General features: G+C 39.6%; 1 protein-coding gene across 1 annotated transcript in view; it reads right to left on the bottom strand.

Moving 5' to 3' along the window:
• The window catches only part of grm5b (glutamate receptor, metabotropic 5b), an 86,289-nt gene that overhangs the window by 56,265 nt on the left and 11,238 nt on the right, over positions 1-18,786 (bottom strand). Inside the window, exons 3-6 of the mRNA XM_063492344.1 lie at positions 18,177-18,605; positions 17,852-17,966; positions 9,520-9,594; positions 8,920-9,094 (exon numbers count right to left, since the gene is read on the bottom strand). Coding sequence (XP_063348414.1) covers positions 8,920-9,094; positions 9,520-9,594; positions 17,852-17,966; positions 18,177-18,605 — 794 coding nt within the window. The remainder of the gene's footprint in view (positions 1-8,919; positions 9,095-9,519; positions 9,595-17,851; positions 17,967-18,176; positions 18,606-18,786) is intronic.

Genomic DNA, 18,786 nt, shown 5'->3' with positions numbered 1-18,786 from the left:
TAAAGGGACTTAACAAGGATTTTCACTGAATGTAACACAGTAGTCATACAGTAATTGCGCTTTAATGCATTTTTGTATTCAGACAATTAATACAGACTAGTATTTAAAAGCTCATATATGTCACTTTAAAGTGCCAAAATAACACTGTAAAAGTTACAGAATAACACTCTAAGTGAAAACAGTCAACACAATCCAGTGTGAAAATAAACACTTAAAAGTGTCATAAATAACACCATAGTTGTTGTGTAGTAACACCCTCAGTGAAAAGAGTTAACCCAAGCCAGTGTAAAAGTGAACACTTATCAGTGTCCTAAAACAACACTATAAATGTTAGGTAGTTACACTCTGAGTGAAGACACTTCACACCATACAGAGTGAAATTTTAACACTATGGGTGTTATATTTTTAACACTACAATGGAGTTAAAATAATAACACTTTGCAAAGTGTTACTTTAACTCTAAACCAGTGAGAATTATATAAACACTGGAAAAGTGTTAACTTTAACACTATAGGAGTTGAATTAACACTGGAGATTTTGCTGTGTAGGCTGGGTGTGTCTGTGGCTGCAAAATGTCCCTAGAATGGCAGGTTTTCAATTTCAGGCGTCATACTGAACAACAATGAAGCTGCTGTCCTTGATATGGCTTTAAGTGTTTCTACTCAACTCACAAAATTCATTCATGAGAAAAACCCAGACAGAGAATATAAAAGCAGGGCACAAAGAAAGTGTCAAAAAGTGAGGAGCATGACAAAGAGGGAAGGAAGCAAGCCGGCCAAGGAAAGAAGCAGGTAGAGACAGACAGATAAAGACAGGGAACAGTGTGTGAGTTGAATAAAGAATTCTGTGATGTCGGGTAGTTTCATGCAACAGCCTTTTGATCGGCTGTCTTAGCGGACTTCACCCAAACTGACAACAGAAAATGGAAGCTAAGGCAGAGTTTTATTGGAGTTTATAAAGTGAAGTCATACACCTTCTGCCAGAACTCTTTGATATGTAGTTGACACTTTTGACACCACTGAATGAAAAGATCCAAGGCTCTTTGCTTTATGAATTTCTTCCATTGTCAAATTCACAGGGAAACTTTTGATGTGGTACAACAAAAGAATGTCAGGAACAGTGATGAAAACAGGGTGCTTGTTTAAAAAATTCAAATATCGTGAAAGATGTTTCTACAAATGTGCATATTTGTCCAATAACAAGCTGTGTGGATTATTGTTGTTATTCCTTTTCTAAGCAGAATTAAAGGAATACCTGTTAGCTAGACCTGAACCATTGCTAGCTAATGTTAATGTAAAAGTTTGTTAAGCCACAAACACAGCATTTTGTTCTTAATATAATAGGCACCTGACATGAGGGGTGAAGCAGGGTTATGTCTACACATAACAGACAACTTAGGAAAAAAATTAAATATCTTTAGGTTTGTTATTAGCAGCCTGTTGCAAAAACACCTCATTTGTTCCCACTTCTTTAGTTTAAACTATGAAAAATGCCAAACAAGAAAGATTTTCGCAGACATAAAATAGTATTTGGTGATTCCCAAAGAGTTGTTTGTCAGAATCTTGGCATGTCTCCTTAAAGAAATTAAGGAATCTGGACAAGTGGAGGACAAAAAAAAGAATTGTCAGGCCTAAAAAAAAAATTAACAGCAGATAAACAGTATCTGAAATTTGTATCCTTAAGAAATGGGGAACAATCCAGAAAAGACCTGACACGTGACCTAAGAAATATATCCAATTATTCAGTTGAGCCATCTACTGTTCAGTGAAGACTCTGAAATGGTCTCAGTGGAAGGGTGGCTGTCAAGAAGCCATTCTTAAGGAAGGGAAACAGGGAGAAAAGACTGAGTTATGCCAAATTACATGAGAACTGGACAGAAAATGCATCCACATCTATCAGAAGAAAGGTACAACAGTGGATTTCTACAGTCATCTGTAAAACAAGATGGGTCTTTCAACCAGTGGTGTTGGGAATCTTGTCAAATTTGATGGAATTATGAACACAGAAAAATACCATCAGATTTTAAACCACTATGCAGTACTATCTGGAAAGCATCTGATTGACAGCAGTTTAATTTTTCAGCATGACAATGATCCCAAACACACAGCCGAGGCAGTAAAAGCACACCTGGATAGAAAAACACACAATGCAACACTATCAGTCATGGATTGACCTTCACAGAGCCCAGAGCTCAACATTATGGAAACAGTCTGGGATCTTCGTATCCCCTTTTCCATTACTATCTACTCAGATTGACCCGTCACGTTTCGCCACAGTTTTCAGGGTTTGCCATTAGGTCATAGTACCTTGTAGCAGGTACTGTTTTAATTCCTTGGAGTTCCAAGCGATCTGAGCGGGTTCTAAAATGTGATGTCATCAGACTGCATGCCACCGATTGGCTGGTCAGTAGCGTCACTCGATGAGTCATGAGAGCGTCTCGTTTACGAAAATCAAAACTGCCATTTTTGAAACCTGAAAACTAGAAAAATGGCTACAAAAACAACGCCATGTTCCCAAGTCTAACGAAAGGTCATACCAAATATTGACTTTGAAGCTCATTAGAATTCCACATCTCTATTTTTGCGTTATCTACTGTATTTCCATGTATAGTAGCACATTTCAATGAATCACTGCAACCATTTCTCGTTTTCCTAGCAAAATATAAAGAAATGAAAGGTGGCTCAAGACTTTTACACATTACTGTATGCACAGATTTTTTGGGTTTTTTAAGAAAACCTATTGAACTGAATGTTCAGCAAGAACAAACTGCATAAAATAACAAATTAATGGAAGAGAGAACCAGGCCTCAGCTCTCTACAGACAAGCTTTTAGTGTTTTCTGCAAATTCAAATTACTGAAATTAGAGCACTGGTTAAAGATTAACATTTCATATACAGATGGACATCTTCACTGCTCCAAGGAACAGTTTATTTTTTTTTAATTAAAAGTGTCTGATAGAGATTAATTCAAAGCTAGATGCTCCTGATGCCTCGAATGTTGAGTCATTAGCACAGCTTTCCAGTGTTAAATTTTTAAATCCAATTTACACCCATGCCAACAGTTTACACTGGGTTATAAGAACACACAGTACGTGTTTACATGCCTATATTTAGTTAAAATGCATCTATCAGTGAACCTCCGGAAACCGTCAGTACACCACAGGGAGATCACTCACTGTCACATGCAGCTGCACGCATGCACATTTACACACAGCGGAGGAAAATAAACACTAATGATGAATAATCACACATGTGGCAATGTACAAGAAAAAACAAAAGGTCCCCCTTTCTCTCCCTCTCCCCCATTTTCATCCTTCGATCATTCATTACGACATATTCCCTCGTGCCTAATTGTCATCCGCCTTTTATTGCAAAGCTTTAAAAAGAAACAGCAGAATTTATTTCTATCATTTCGCCAATTAAATTACATGAAACGGCTCTTGTTTTAATCAAGGGTTAATTAACATGATACTAGAAAACATTACACAGCTCCATAACCACTAACAGACTGAAACCTGCGCTTGTACAGTATGTGGATCAGCACCTGCGGGTGTCCACATGTAAGTGTGTGTGTTTGTAAGGGCAGATGTATCCAAAGCGCAGCAGTGATGCGTAAATTACATTCCTACTGAGAGATTTGCTTCTTATGTGCGACAAGAAATGTGACACACACACACACTGTCTGCTCTCTGCCATGATCTGCTAATCTCTCCTCTCTTCAATCACAGTCTCCCTTCTTCTTTCTGAATTGCTTCTAGATTCCTTTCTCTGCCCTCACTATGTCTTTGGCCTCATCTCACGACTATACAGGTGCACAACCCACTAAAAACCAATTCTGAAGGCAGGCTGCTTTGAGTCACTCAAATGTTTTACCATGAGATTTTTTTTCTCCAATTTCTCTCAGTCTAAAACACAGGAATGTTGGGCCTTAACCCACAGCTGGGGTGTGAAGTGCGACACTGCAGGGCCTCCATGCACAGATCAGCCACAACATAAAAACCACTGTAAACTGTTTAAAGTTGATCATGTTGTTACAAAGCAATGTTCTGCTTTGAAAGCTTGGGTCCTGGTGTTACCAGCGCCATGCAGCACCCAACTAAACCTGACTACAGACCACGCACGCCTCTCACAACATACTGGTGCTGGATATCAAAGGATACCACTGTCAGTGCTGTTCTCTAGTGGGAGCTACACAATATTGGGCAGGTGGTTACGATGCTGTGCTTGACAGGTATACATCACACTGTTAATCTCTGAAAAATGCAAGCAGCTGTATTCATGGGAAGAAATCTGGACAAAAGATGTATGGAAGTCAAAGCGTTGTGTGTAAGAAATTAACTAAAATAGCCATAAATACATATATATAAGCCCTTCTTCCAACAGAGGCAGAGATGATGTCAGGCCACAGAAAACCTCAGAATACAAACACATTTACTGACAGTCAAACACACACACATATATATATAGATGCACCCACGCATTCACATAGCCATTCACATAAACACATGCGCATGCGCCACATATCACCCCAGCTGCTATGCTGGATTCATCCAAATATGGCTGGGGATATTTCCATGGCAACAGCAGGCAGAAGGGGTGCAGACTCGTGCGGGATGATCTCCAGAGAGACTCTGCTTTTTGACTTTTTGATTCAAACTATTCACTTTCAATTCATTCAGCAGTATATGAGCCTCTTCAGCAGAGTCAGAGAGTCTGCCTCTTATGGAAATACAGACAAGCCAGCACTGGTTACACGTTGGCTGACACAGTAAATCCCTGCAGCACCACAAGCCTTCAAAAATTTACTGAATTCTTACTGAAATTTACTAAAATCTACTGGTTTTAAACACATTTTGTAGTTGAAGCATTTGCATTTTTTACTTTCTAACCAATGTTCTCTATGGGTTTTTTACATTTACTTTGTGAGAAATAATGTGCACATTGTTACTAACGCTTCCCTGAAACGCAGCGTAACAGGTAACTGAGAAGCAGTGCTTGAGCAGGAGACATATCAAAGTATAATAGCCGACCATAAAATGCAGAAAATCTCACCAAAGTGGCGGCTAAAACTGATTTATCTCTCGCTGTCACTAAAAAGACTTCATCAGACTTCATAAAGGAGATGGTGTTTTACTTGAAGACAAATAGGAGGCTATTAAATTGACAGAGAGAAAAACTGATGCTACGACAGAACCTGCATTTATGTTATTGCATTGAGTGTGCGGGGGTATCTACGTGTCCCGTGTGGATATAGATATTTATCTCAGCCCAGCTATTCATTAATGGGCTTGTAGCCCTCTGGCACCATAAGGAATTATAGAAGAGAAGCAATAAACATATTCAGATGCAGGAAGGAGAATCTCTGGGTCTACATTACGCTGCCTATGGGTGTGTGTGTGAGACATTAGTTTTCTTGCGATGTGATAGTGAGCCCCAGGACCTGATGTGGGTGTTAAGATTATTTCAAGAGGGAAGAAGAAAAAAAATATAAAATCAGAAAAGCACTTAAACAAAGCAACCATTGAGGGTTCATAAAATCGGCAAAATCTAAGTTTCAAGTTGTTGCAAAACTACTGAACTGAGGAGTTTGTAACAAATACAATGTTATGTGCAAACTGTACATTGTTAATGTAGGAGCCGAGCCTAGATGTAAAATAGTCTTAAAATGTGAAGGGCTTCTACTAATGTCTGCAATAAGGTTACATACTATACATTAAGTTGCATTGGGGGGGGGGGGGGGGGGGGTGATTTTACTTAATCCAAAAAAGAATTAGAAGTGGAATTAATTAATCGGACAATATTAGAGATAATGGCACAGTGAGGGATAAATTACAGACCACCAATTTACTCAGATTAAATGCTCGTATTTCATGTGGCACTTGGTTTATTTAAACAGTATAAATATGGACCCTGGAGATCCAGAGATCTTGTGGTATTCCATGCTCATTTGCACTCCATAAACCTGCTTTATCATCATCTTTGTGATTCTGCGGTAATCTAATTATCCTGCATTATACACCTGTCTCCCCAACTGGATTAATCAGAAGCTCCTTTCACAGACCTCCAGTTAGCAGGGCGCCCACCCGTGACCATCTCCAATTTACAACTACAGTTCATTTATGATAGTGATTCCTAAGGAAAGCTGGTTTTTAATTAATTGACCAAATCAAAACAGACTGGCTGATTTTTAGTCCTGATAACTTCTGCTGAGTGAAGAATAACTCTTCTGTTCTCGTTGCTAAAACGGAGATGACGACGATGTAATTGTGACACCATAGTGATGTCCCACAACTGACTTTTTTCCCACACTTCATTATGCATTGCAATTGATGGGTCTCATTCACTAATGTGGAAAGAAATTTGTTTTTTGTACATAAAATAACTGTGTAAATTTGTGACATGTGCACACCAGATGATTTTCTTCTTACCACCATGTGTATGTCAGTGAATCAAGTCCAAACAAAAGAATTAAAGTAAACTTAAACAGATGAGGAGAAAAGAACGCGATGGAGGAAAAAAACAACAGAATCTCTTCAGTTACTGGACAAACATCAGTAAGCAGGTATTTGTCAAAACATTATAGTCACGATGACAACATCCAGCTAGGATTAATGGGTCATTTTCATTGTTATTTAATGCACTAGTAACGAGGTGGTTTAATTGAGGCCTTTTTTGTGAATCAGCTTGACTTTATCATTTGTGAATACTCATGATATCCAGCAGAGTGTGACCAAATTCAGGCAAGGAAACATTGATGAATCACAAATTTGTATGTAAAACTTTCGCATGCACAGTTTGTGAATGAGGCCTTTTGTCACTGTTAATTTTATTTTTTCCCCTGGAGGTTCTGTGGAAATTATCCATTAAACTCTTTATATCATACATAGTCAGACCTAACAAAGAACTTCTCCCCTGACAGTGCATCAAAGTTACGACTGATTAAGTCCTTTAATTCTGTGAGGACAGAAAATGTCTGCCTACTTCATGATCGTTCTCTCTCTCTCACTTCAATCTCTAATTGCAGACTGAGTACAGTAGACTTTACCTCATATAGACAGCGACGATGATGATGATGTTGATGAGGAGGATAATGATGATGATGAGTAAGATGGTAATGAGCATCAAGGTGGTGATGACAACAAATATGATGCAGGGCACGATGATTTAGTGAAACAGCAGAGATCACTGGGGGGGGGGGAAAGTAGAACAGAGTTGGAACCAGTTACACTTGTGTCATTTTAAAGGCAATCCCATCATGTTGTTTCCAGTATATGCAAAAAGCTATTGTTTTTCCTCTTCACATGCTGGCTGGCATAGGTGCTAAAATCATTATTCATCTTATGTTAATCAACAGTTGGCATGGCAACCGTAGCTCGAGAGGCTTAGAAGCAACTTTCATACAGACGTATGTAGCCACACAGACACACACGCACACATATATATACAGATGTAGGTAAAAACTGTTGATTTGGAAAGTTTTTCTTTCTGCATATCAATTCATCCACACAGAAATGGAGTTTTATGTGAAAATGACCTCATATAACCAAATGTTAGTGCATACTGTACCACAACAATGTCTCTAGCTGTATATACTGAGTGTTTATCACCACTCCTGATGCAAAAAATGTAGCTTTTCCATAAACTGGCTTTTTGGGTTTGTCTGTTCATTCATTATTAACCGCGGATATTATTTTATTTAAAAATTAAGGCAGCTTTTCTAAGAAATACCTCAAACAAGACTTAGAAAATGGTTGTTACATTATCTAATCATTTCCTGCAGCCTTCACCCCCGTCTGTGGCAGAGACAGATCTCTATTTATGAAATGCATCAGTTTTTATTTCAGTTTCTAGAATTTTGTAACAAAGTCTTTATCCGTCCAACTCAGCTCAGCCGTTTACAGCGATTGGTGTGTGCATTAAGCTTATGTTTCAAAATTGCAAAAGACACAGTCATTTATTATTATTATTATTATTATTATTATATCCAACAAATACAGTTCAATCAGTCACAACCAGCTGGGGATGTGTGCAGCACTGCTAGTCAAAAAACAGGTTGATGCTACTTTGAAGCACAGACGGGGCTTTGAAGTCTATTCATCAGCAGCAGCACGCACATTTTATGCAAAAAAACAAAAACAAAAAACAGCAGAGCAGAGCCTAGCTGAAAGTATATATTTACCAGATGGGCTCTTATTAAATGTTCATAACTGTGGCTATAATGGTTGTTATTGACACTTAAATTTCTGATTATTTTTTTTTAGTTTCAGTTACATCAGTCAGTTGACCTCCAAACATGCAAAAACCATCACAAAACCATCCAACAGTGCAACATGAAATCACTAAATGTCTTCTTTTACCAGCAGACCAAACAAATTCATGAAAAAATAATTTGAAAATATCAAACAGATTTTAAGCATTTTTCCAGAAAGAAGTGCTTAAAATATTATTTTTTAACAAAGTGTTTAAATAAACATTGGTCCAGTTATCGACTGATCAACTAAATAGCTGTGTCTGCAATTCTCAAAGACTGAGAGGGTTAGTTTAGAGAAGAGCACTAAGCCACAGCATCTGCCTTGTAAGGACATATTTTTTTCATTATTTTCCAGCTAATGTTTTTTAATTGATTTAATAACACTGCAATCTGCAAACCCACTGGCTGCTCTGCTGACTGAAAACAGATACTTTTTTAAGCCTTCCTGTAGTTCTTTCACAAATTCCTCATCAGTCTACCGGTCAGTTTGTGAATGCAAATAAACCTAAAAGGCCTATGAAAAACAATATCACTCTCATTTGATAGTAAATCCTTTTGAGCTTGCATTGTGGCCTAAGGCTTTTATTTTCATACAAACCGCACAAATTGAAACCTCCAGTACCAAAAACACAGTTGCATGTTACAGAGTACATATTTAGCCCCACTAACCTGCCGATGAGAAGAAACTCTCCAACCAGTCCCTGGCGTCTCATAGCCATGAGGATATTTCGGACAGTCATGCCTTCACAGAAACATGCCACTACTCTAGCCTTAGGCAGATGGGCCCTCAGTCTCTCCAGCAGCCGATCAAAGCTCTGCTCTCCGGCATTGCTCCAGATTTTCCCTGTCACACAAATCAAAACACAGTTCTGTGATTCTCATGTGGTACTCACAATGTAAACATTTATAGATAGAAGAAATTTAAAAATGAACAACACAATGACTTACAATCTCACCTTCATTGAAAAAATACTATTCCTGTTTATTTAGAATTAAGCTGTACTTTAAAGTAATTTTAACTTTTGTTTAACAGGCTGTTTGTGTTGACAGCATTAGGTGTACGACACAGTAGAGATGGTAATGCCCTTCCTAATGCTAAGCAGCACTTTATGTGGGTGATGCACTTCTGCTCTATTGCTTTTGAATCAGTACTAAACTATATACTAACTAAATTTCCAGCAAGCCTTTTCCTGTCTAATATTTTTTTAAACAATGTTTATGACTCATACAGTTGACTTCACTGTGGTTATTTTGACCTGCGTCTCTTACCAGAGTGGGCGATACAGATGCCCTCCTTGGCTGCCATGTCCTTGAACGCCCCCATCCCACTTTCACCATAGTTCCCTAGAAACACACAAAAAGGTGACATTTTTAATTAGTTCAGTTTTGAGGCAGAATTACTTAAACAACTTTTTCAAAAGGACAGGAAAATGTCTCTGTGTCGACAGATGGAAGCACATAGAGAGATAGATGAACTACTCCACACAGGAACTTGGGAAAATGTCAGGAGAATCAAGTCTAGACATTGCCCAAAGTTGCCCTTTCTCACATTTATCTCACAGCAGTTGAGAGTCCACTTCTGATAGTTTCTCTCTACTGGAAATCCAAGTGAAATAATGGGTTGCATGGACAGAGTAAGCCATCACACAGATTTTGTGGTAGGGAATTGGCAGATCAATGATGATTAAAGATCACTTGATTGATTGATTGATTAGTAATTTATTTCAACATGTGAACAATATACGGGTACATTTAGAAAAGAAAATAAGAGAGAGAAAAAAAATACTATACAAAATACATACAAAAAAACCCAACATTCTGATTAATTTACATGTTGAAAGGGAGTGGGAAGAAGTAAACACTTATTTAATCCCACCCCGTTGCCATAAATTATCAGTTAATATTTAGTCAGCTTCCTTACGGATATAATTTGTAATAGAAATAGTGAACAGATTTCTGATATACTTTATACTACAATATCACATCATGAATTTTTTATTTATTTATTTTTTTTAAATAGAGACATTCACTTAATTTCAATATTTTCCTTTTCTTTATAGTTCGAGAAGATCATATTTTTATAACTCTTTTTGAACAGTTTTATGTTTGGACATTGCTTTAATTCCATATTCAGACTGTTCCATAGTTTCACTCCATGAACAGAAACACAAAAGCTTTTTCTTGTAGTTCGTACCTTCCCTGTTTTGAAGTTACAAAAACCCCTTAAATTATAACTTCCTTCTTTCAAAAAAAACATACTCTGAATATTACCTGGCAGTTCTTTATTTTTTGCTTTGAATAGAATTTGTGCTGTTTGGAATTTCACTAGATCATCCATTTTCAATATTTCAGACTGCAAAAATAGTGAGTTTGTATGTTCCCTATAACCTGCATTGTGGATGATTCGAATTGCTTAATATTAATACTTAATATCGGATTCAATAGCAGACAGACAGAGTTTGGCACCTTTCAGACCTGATATTGCTGAGCTGGCCATTTCATTCCCTCTGTTTAAAAATGTACCAGACTATTGATTTTTCCCACTCATGAAGTTTTTCCTGTCTATCCGATGGGTTTATTTTGGGCTTTTTAGACTAATAATGGCATCGCTGGTGCCCTGTTCCAGTCTGAGGTCCAGTCCGGTGGTACTGAATAGACTGAAACATTGATTTAGGTCAGGCAATCATGGGGGCTAGTCAATAGCAACGGTTTCCCAAGGAACCGCCTGTATACTCTCACCATATGAGGCCGGGCATTGTTGTGCACCAGGAGGAACCCTGGACCTGCTACACCACCATAGGGTCTGACGATGGATCTAGGCATTTCATCCCAATACCTAATGGCAGCCAGGGTAGCGTTGCCTAGCTAGAAAAGGTTTTGTGCGTCCCTCCATGGATATGCCTCCCCAGACCATCACTGATATACCATCAATGCTGAACGATGTTACGTTCTCCACGACTTCTCCATGGCTCAGGGTGAACCTCCTCTGATCTTTGAAAAGCACAGGGCACCAGCGGTGGACCTGCCATTTCTGGTATTCTATGCAAATGCTAATCAGACTCCACAGTGCCGGGCAGTGAGTACAGGGCTCCCTATAGGATGAAGTCCGTTTCTGATTTGTTGGTCAGAGACATTTTGTTGTACTACCTGTGCAACCTCTGTAGCATCCAGGTATTGCCTTGTGATACCAGTAGTGACACTGACTCTAGCTAAAAGCTAAAACTAGTTACAAACCAGTCCAAAAAGAGGTGCAGGGGAAAAAACATCAGTGGCCTCCAGCTGTAACACCTTTCCTGTTTTAGGGGTTGTCTCACCGTTGCCCCTCTAGTGTACCTGCTCTTAATTTCATTAACAACAACAGCTGAAAGTAATTACCCCTCCTTCTTAACTGACCAGATAAATATTGCATTAGTTTAACTGGCTTGATGCTACACCCTGATTAAAAACGGTTTCACTTTTGTCATTCACAACTTGATTGTCTCATTTAAAATCCACTGTGGTGGTGTACAAAGTCAAAATCACAACAATTGCCTTTGTCCAACAAATTGTGGACTTAACTGTAGACAGATAGATGCCTGCATGCTGAAATTTGTGTCAGAGAAAGCATCTCCCCACTGTGGCACCCCTTTCTTTGCCAGAGAAAGTGGGTGACCTGGAATTTATGCTAATGAAGGGTTGTACACACTGGCAAAGAACATGATAGGATTCCCCTCTCTAATTTTTCCTCCTCTTCCCTCTTATCTCCTTCCCTTCTCAATGTTGATTGAAGAAAAGATCAAACCCCCCCTCTTTTTATCTAATGTTTGTTTCTTCCTGTGTGTTTGTGACAGAATGCAACCTAATTATGTCTCATTGATCTGTGCAGCACATAAATTGATGAGGAGGAAAAAAGAAGGGGTCAAGGGAGAAACGAGGAAGAGAAAAATTATACAGAAATTAGAAGCGGTCCCACAGTCCCAGACCACTGTGGATCTTGCTCTGTGTGTGTGAGTGTGTGTGTGTGTGTGTGTGTGTGTGTGTGTTTCTGTCTACAGTCAGGCCAGTCAGTGTGGTGGAGTGAAGTGTAAAGTCCTGTAATTAGTGTCTCAGTGAGAGGAGTGGGAGACAGATGGTGCAGACCATCCTTTGACACACACACAGACACACAGAGACACGCACACACACACACGCACATGCACGCACAAACACACACAGTTACCATCATCAAAATCGATAAAGCTTGTAACCTACTTCACTCAGGACTCAACAGGGATTTATGTGTGAGACATCTCGCCCTCTCTCACTTTTTCTCTTTCAGTAAAGTTGCCGTGGTTCTCTTTATCTCTCTTTTTCTGCCTCTCACTCTTTCGGTTCTACTCAACAATGCTAACACACTGTCAAACAAACACACTTTTGCTCCCACCATTCCTAAACAAAAGCCAGCCCACACGCATAAAAGGGCTGCAACTGGTAGCAGTCTTCTCTTCCTCTGTACTGGTTCCCAAATTCATTTGTCTGTCAGGGAAACTTTCTGGCCATCACTGGCATGCATTTTGATTCCAAGCCTTGCATCACTTCTGATGGAGTGATGGAGCTTATGTTTGATAGCAGCAACACAAATTTGGACAGAGGCAACAAAAAAATTGTATAGTGCAAAAAAAAAATTGTGTTAACTGCCAACAGTTCATTAACATGATCGGGTATTAAAAATGCATCTTAGAGAGGCAGGGTTTCTCAGATGTAAAGATGGGCAGAGGATCATCAATCTGCAAACAGCTGTGCCTACTGTGAATAATAATCTTCACTATAAAACTGTACAAACTTATAATATCTCATCATCTACAGCATATAATATCATCAAAAGATTCCAGGAATCTGAAGAAATCTCTGTGCACAAGGGACAAAAAAACCCCAAAATCCATATTTAATGCTCATAATCTTTGGGCCCTCAGGCACCACTGCATTAAAAACAGGGATGATTCTGTTATGGAACATTCCAGAAATCACTGTCTGAACACAATTCACTGTGGCATCCACAATGCAGGTTAAAGCTCTATAATGCAAAGAAGAAACCACATGTGAACATGAACCAGGAACACTGGTGTTTTCTCAGAACCAAAGCTCATTTAAAAATCGACTGAGGAAAGTGGAAAAGCTGTTCTCATCAGGAATCTGGGTCTGCAGGTCTGCCTGTGGTCAGTGGAAATGTTATGCATCTTTTTCCTCATACATAGCTTCATTTTGTTGCATACATAACAATCATTAATTCCCATTAAAAGCATAACAATAGGTCAGACATGTCTCCCCTTTAATGACCATGCAGTTAGTCCCTCTAGCGCCTGGTCTGAAGGATGTTTGGCAAACTACTATCTGTCTTAACAGAAGCCATTAAATTGATTCCCCGAACATGAGTTCTGAAACCTGAGGACAAGCCAATTTGAGTAGATGCAGTCTTGTGACCCCATGCTCATTAAACCACAAGCCATTGTTGTTGTTTGGGGACCCGTCCAGAAACTGTCCTTCTTTGAATCTTCACCCTTAGGCAACACTTTTTTTTCCTTCTTGTCCATTCATTAAACCTTTCTCTACACTGCCCTTTCTAACCCCTCCTACTTTCCTCTTCCTCAATCCTAAAAAGGCACAGGAGTTAAATAGACAAGGACCATGTTTTGTTCCAGAGTCTGAGTGTGAGACACAATGGCAGAAAGGGGAACGACGAGAACAGAGAGGAAGACAAAACGCAGAGGATGAGAGGCAGAGGGAGAATCTGCAGTGCTAGGATCAAATGAGTCAATAAAGACCAACAGGAGAAAGAAATGAGAAAAGACAAAACAGTAGTGTGGAGGGAAAGTTGACATCTTGATTTATTGAGACATTGATCAACTTCTGTTTCAGCGTGCTGGGGTGACACATGTCAAATATCATGCCAATAAAACCCATTCAGCTGAATTGGATTGAGGTGAACAGAGGAACACAGAGAGAAATGGGAGAGGAAGGCCACAGAGAAAGAGTGAAACAAAGAAATGGTAAACTCGGTGTGGTGGAGGATGATAATGATGATTCTGGCTGATTAAAGTCACACAATGAACAGTAAGTGAGTTGTTGGATTCGCAACCTATTGTGATCATCACATGAGACCGTGTGGTAGAAACACATGTGATGGTGCATTAGGAAAATGCTGACAGTAAAGAGAGGGTCCCTTTCCCTCCACAGCATTTAGTGATGCAGATAAGTATATTCAGCTATAAGCAGGTCTCTCCAAGGTGCTCTACAAAGGCTTTATTCCAAGAACTGCCAGTGTTTCTGCCACTGTCCCACAGACATCACCTAAATTAAAAGGTCATTTATGATTTTTTTTTTTTAATATATGCTCCATGCAACTGACCTTTCAATTCTCTTGATGCTATTTTATCAAATGTTTTGGAACACGATATATCTGAGGTGCTACGTTACGTTACAGTTCCTGCCATAATTCACCTTCAGCATCTGTGGTTAAAGTGACCAAAGGAAGGCTATATAATGATATTCTACTAATTCTCTGTTAATAGTAGTGGCCTATGTGATACATTTAAATCGACTTTTGATAAGATACTGTGACGTTTGAAGTTTGAGGATTAGACATTGACATATTCGCGAAAGAACAAGCACCCATTAAAACTGAGTTACAGAGAGAACCTGTTACTTTGCATTAAAGGTTGTGGGAAAGTGCTTGGCTCGAGAGTTCTTACGTCCATCTCAGGCATCGATTTTAGCAGTCACAGCTGAAAAGATATTCTGTCAGGCCCAGACAGTCTGCGTTACACAACCTAGAAACAGTAATAACATCAACATATTGCATGCATGTACCTTATATCCTCCCGGTGAAAAAATAATGCAGTATTTCATTACTTCAGTGTAATGACTTTGCTGATATTCCGTGTATTCCAGTATCTTGCATATCACTTTCCCCCGTCTTTTGCCTCCAGATGCAAAATTTTAATGCAGAGAATTAATGAGTCTCTGTAACACCCCCCACCACCACCAGCAGCAGAAGCAGCAGCAGCAGCACCACCACTACCAATCTTGTTCCAAATCTTCAGCTCCTGTACGCTCTCTTATCTACTGCAAGCACTCCACATCCTAATACACACACAGACACACCTTGTACTCCGTCTTCTGTCGTTTTCTGGCATTATTATCATCGGTTCCCTGCATTCTCTCTTCCCTCCTTGTTCCCCATTCCCAATTTATCTTGGTTCTTTTTAAAAAATAAATAAATAAATAAAAAAAATAATCCTTCATTTCCCTTATTTTTCCTACAGTTCTCTCCCCACCCCCACCTTATATGTCCTCTCCCTTCAGTCCTCCACTTCTTTTCCATCCATTACCTTTCGTCTTAATTCATTCTCTCTGTCACACTAATTGTTTTTGCCATGTTTTGCATTTGACAAAGCAGAATCTGACCTTGAAAACCTGTTTCAAGGTTAAGCTGAGTCTTTGTAATTGAAAAGACCAGTATTTTCCTCACATTTAAGCTAAGACAAATACTCTAAGGCATAAATTTCTGTAAAAATGTTGATAATATCGTGCACATTTCTCATGTGCTGCTAGAAGTGTCAGGACTCTGGTGGTGTCACGCATCGTATGGCACCAGGATGCCAGAAGAAAATCTTTTGGGTCCTGTGGAACACGCAGTCGAGCTTCTGTGAAGTGGGTTTATTCCAGTCCATTCAGTAGATTCTAGATAAATCCAGGGTGTAGGCAGTTTGGAGGTTTGATCAATGTTTTGCTGGAATTTTGTTGGATTCCCTGCCCTGTGCTTAAGCGTGGAGACACACACTGTCCTGCTGGAGAAGACCATTGCCATCAGGGGCTCTTGTATAGTCTGCCAAGTTGTACACACCTAAGTAATGTCCATGTGAATGTCAGGACCCAAGGCTTCTGCACAAAACAGTGCTTAGACAGTGATTTCCTACTTTATGTTCCTCAATCATCCATTCACAGCCAAACGAGCACTTTTTTCTATGCTTTAGTGCATTTTGAGACATCTTGCACAAGGATATTAAGCATGCAGAACAGCCAGGGATCCAACCAACAGTGGTTTTAATGTTGTAGCTGTTCTGTATACATGCTGTTATAACATTATAGGTAAGCCCACAGGCACACTCTTATTACAAAGAAAACAAAAATGTCACACATATGCACTATATTGTTCTAAATATGTGACCTGATCTTTCTGTAGCTCTTCATTTAAATAAACAAATTCAGACAAGATTTATAAATATGTCTCAACATCTGTGAACAAATCCCTTTCTCAGTTTCACTGGAGGAGAATTAAAGCAAATAAGGATTTAATTTCACAAGGTTTTACTAGAATCAATCCATGTTACCAGGGTTCAGTGAGTCATATGCTCACTCACACTCAATCAGTTTTAACTAAACATTTATTATCGCACAGCTCTACAGTGAAAGCGTTTGTGAGAGAAATTTATAGTGTATGAAAGTCATTTGGGCGCACTAGCGCAAATTACTTCGTGCTGACTTGTGGTATTCTTATTAGCAAATCTCAGGGTACAAAACACTCAGCAGCCTTATTTCTTCAAATGAACAGATCTGCTGTTTCTCACATAAACTTATTTCTCTTATATACACAAACCTATATGCATATACACATATATACTCTTAGATAATTGCACACCACTAACACACACACCTACGCGCACACACACAGACTCATTACACCTAAATTCAAAAGCTCTTGCAGCAGCTGGAGGCAAAGCCAGAGGCCCGGATCAACAGTCCTTGATATGTGTTTGTGTGTGTGCTTATCGCTCTTTATCGTACACTTTCAGGTTCAATAGCTGTTCTCTCAGCGGGCACAGAGGTACTCATTGTCCTGCAGTTCAGGTAGCTGTTGCACTATCTTCAGCATCTTCCACCAGCGAACCAAGTGACTCAACTCACCGATAACTTCAGGGTGAGAGAGTGAATGAATGAGTCACACAAATCCTGCAAGTATTCTCTCTGTCTGTACTACACAATCCTCCTCCAGGTTTTCACGTGCTTTTCCCTTGTTGTTTTCCACTGAGGATGGAGGCATTTATTTTGAGAGTTCAATCTCTAGCATAATTTTTAGTTCTCACGACCCTTTTGTCCTCCAGTCATCACCTTCTGATCTACTCTCCATCAGCTTCTTGGCATAGAGGTAGCTTTAACCCATCTACAGTAATTCCATTTTAACGCATTTCCTTTCATAAGCCGAAACCTCATCTCTGTAATAACCGCTCCTTCGCTCTCTGCTGCAGCGTTGCTACGCCGTGGCTGATCTCGTCAGTTGTATTTGCCTCTCCCCTCTTCCTTCACATCCTTACGCTGATAAAACTCCTTGCCTTGTTTCAAAGACAATTTTACCTCTTTTTCTTTTTAGCTGGAATTTATGAGAAAGTTCTGGTTTTTTGTTATTTTTTATTGAGGCATCACAGATTTCAGATGTCTTTCAGCTTGGACATGGCTGCGTTCGAAGGTATTTCAGGCAAATAAATATAAAGAGGAGTCAAGAACACAGTATAATGAGGCAAACACAGAGAGAAAAAGAGAGAAAAGGACAAAAGAAAAACATAAGAGTCTGCGTGGGTGACCGTACCTTCTGTGTGTATTGCAGACACGTAGCTCCAGTTGTATCTCTTGACAATGTCCACCATAGCTCTTGCCTGCTGGGCATCTGAAGGCACCACCCGCATAAAGTATTTGTAAAGGCTCTGGAACAACAGAAACAAAAAGAGCGTCAAGCTGTGTTTTGCAGGAGCATGCAGGGCATTCAACTCGGTGAGTAATGAATAACTTCGCATAATTAATTTAAAGTAAAAGTGGCAGTAATAGATTTTCTCTGTAATTGAGTCTTATATAATATTTATTTGTGTGCAACTGTAGAGCTTCAGTAGCATTCGTCTACAAGGAACAGAGCTCACCTTATCGCTGAGGTCCATACTGGTGGCAGAGTAGGCAATCTGTGGTATGTTGAATAGCTGTAGCAGGTTCTGGACCTGGATGGCCACTGAGCTTGACCCAGGTCCAATTAAACCCACAATAGGTTTCTTCCCCCGCATTGGAGTGGCAGAGGGGTCTGAGCACTTTAGGGTCCCTCCTCCGCCTCCCCAAGAAGTTCCGCCGCCCCACTCCTCGGCCTCATCAGAGGAGACCAGCGAGTCCCGTATGAACTCGATGCTCTGCTCCAGAGCCACAGCCGAGTGCCAGCAGGAGTCCCTGATCTCACAGCCCAGGCTGATGTTGGGAAGGATGTGCGGGTCAGCATTAATGCGGTCCAGTGTATGCATCATGGCCTCCACCCTCTGGATGCCATACTGCTCTCGCACCGCACCACACTTGCGTTCATGCACCTGATCAGACAACACAAAGGAGATAGGAATCAAGCCAAAGTGAAGTGACATTTAGATTATTATAAATGGTTATTTTTACCCATATGAATGCAAGAGACCGTGCTTTTTAATACACAGGTGCTTCACTGTTGGAATAATATTGGTTTTGTATTCACATAGCTGCCTTGTTTCGATTTTTCCT

Source organism: Pelmatolapia mariae, linkage group LG14 (assembly GCF_036321145.2).
Source record: "Pelmatolapia mariae isolate MD_Pm_ZW linkage group LG14, Pm_UMD_F_2, whole genome shotgun sequence".
Classification (NCBI taxonomy): domain Eukaryota; kingdom Metazoa; phylum Chordata; class Actinopteri; order Cichliformes; family Cichlidae; genus Pelmatolapia; species Pelmatolapia mariae.
The sequence above is the reverse complement of the archived record's forward strand: the minus strand, read 5'-3'. Positions and strand labels throughout refer to the sequence as shown.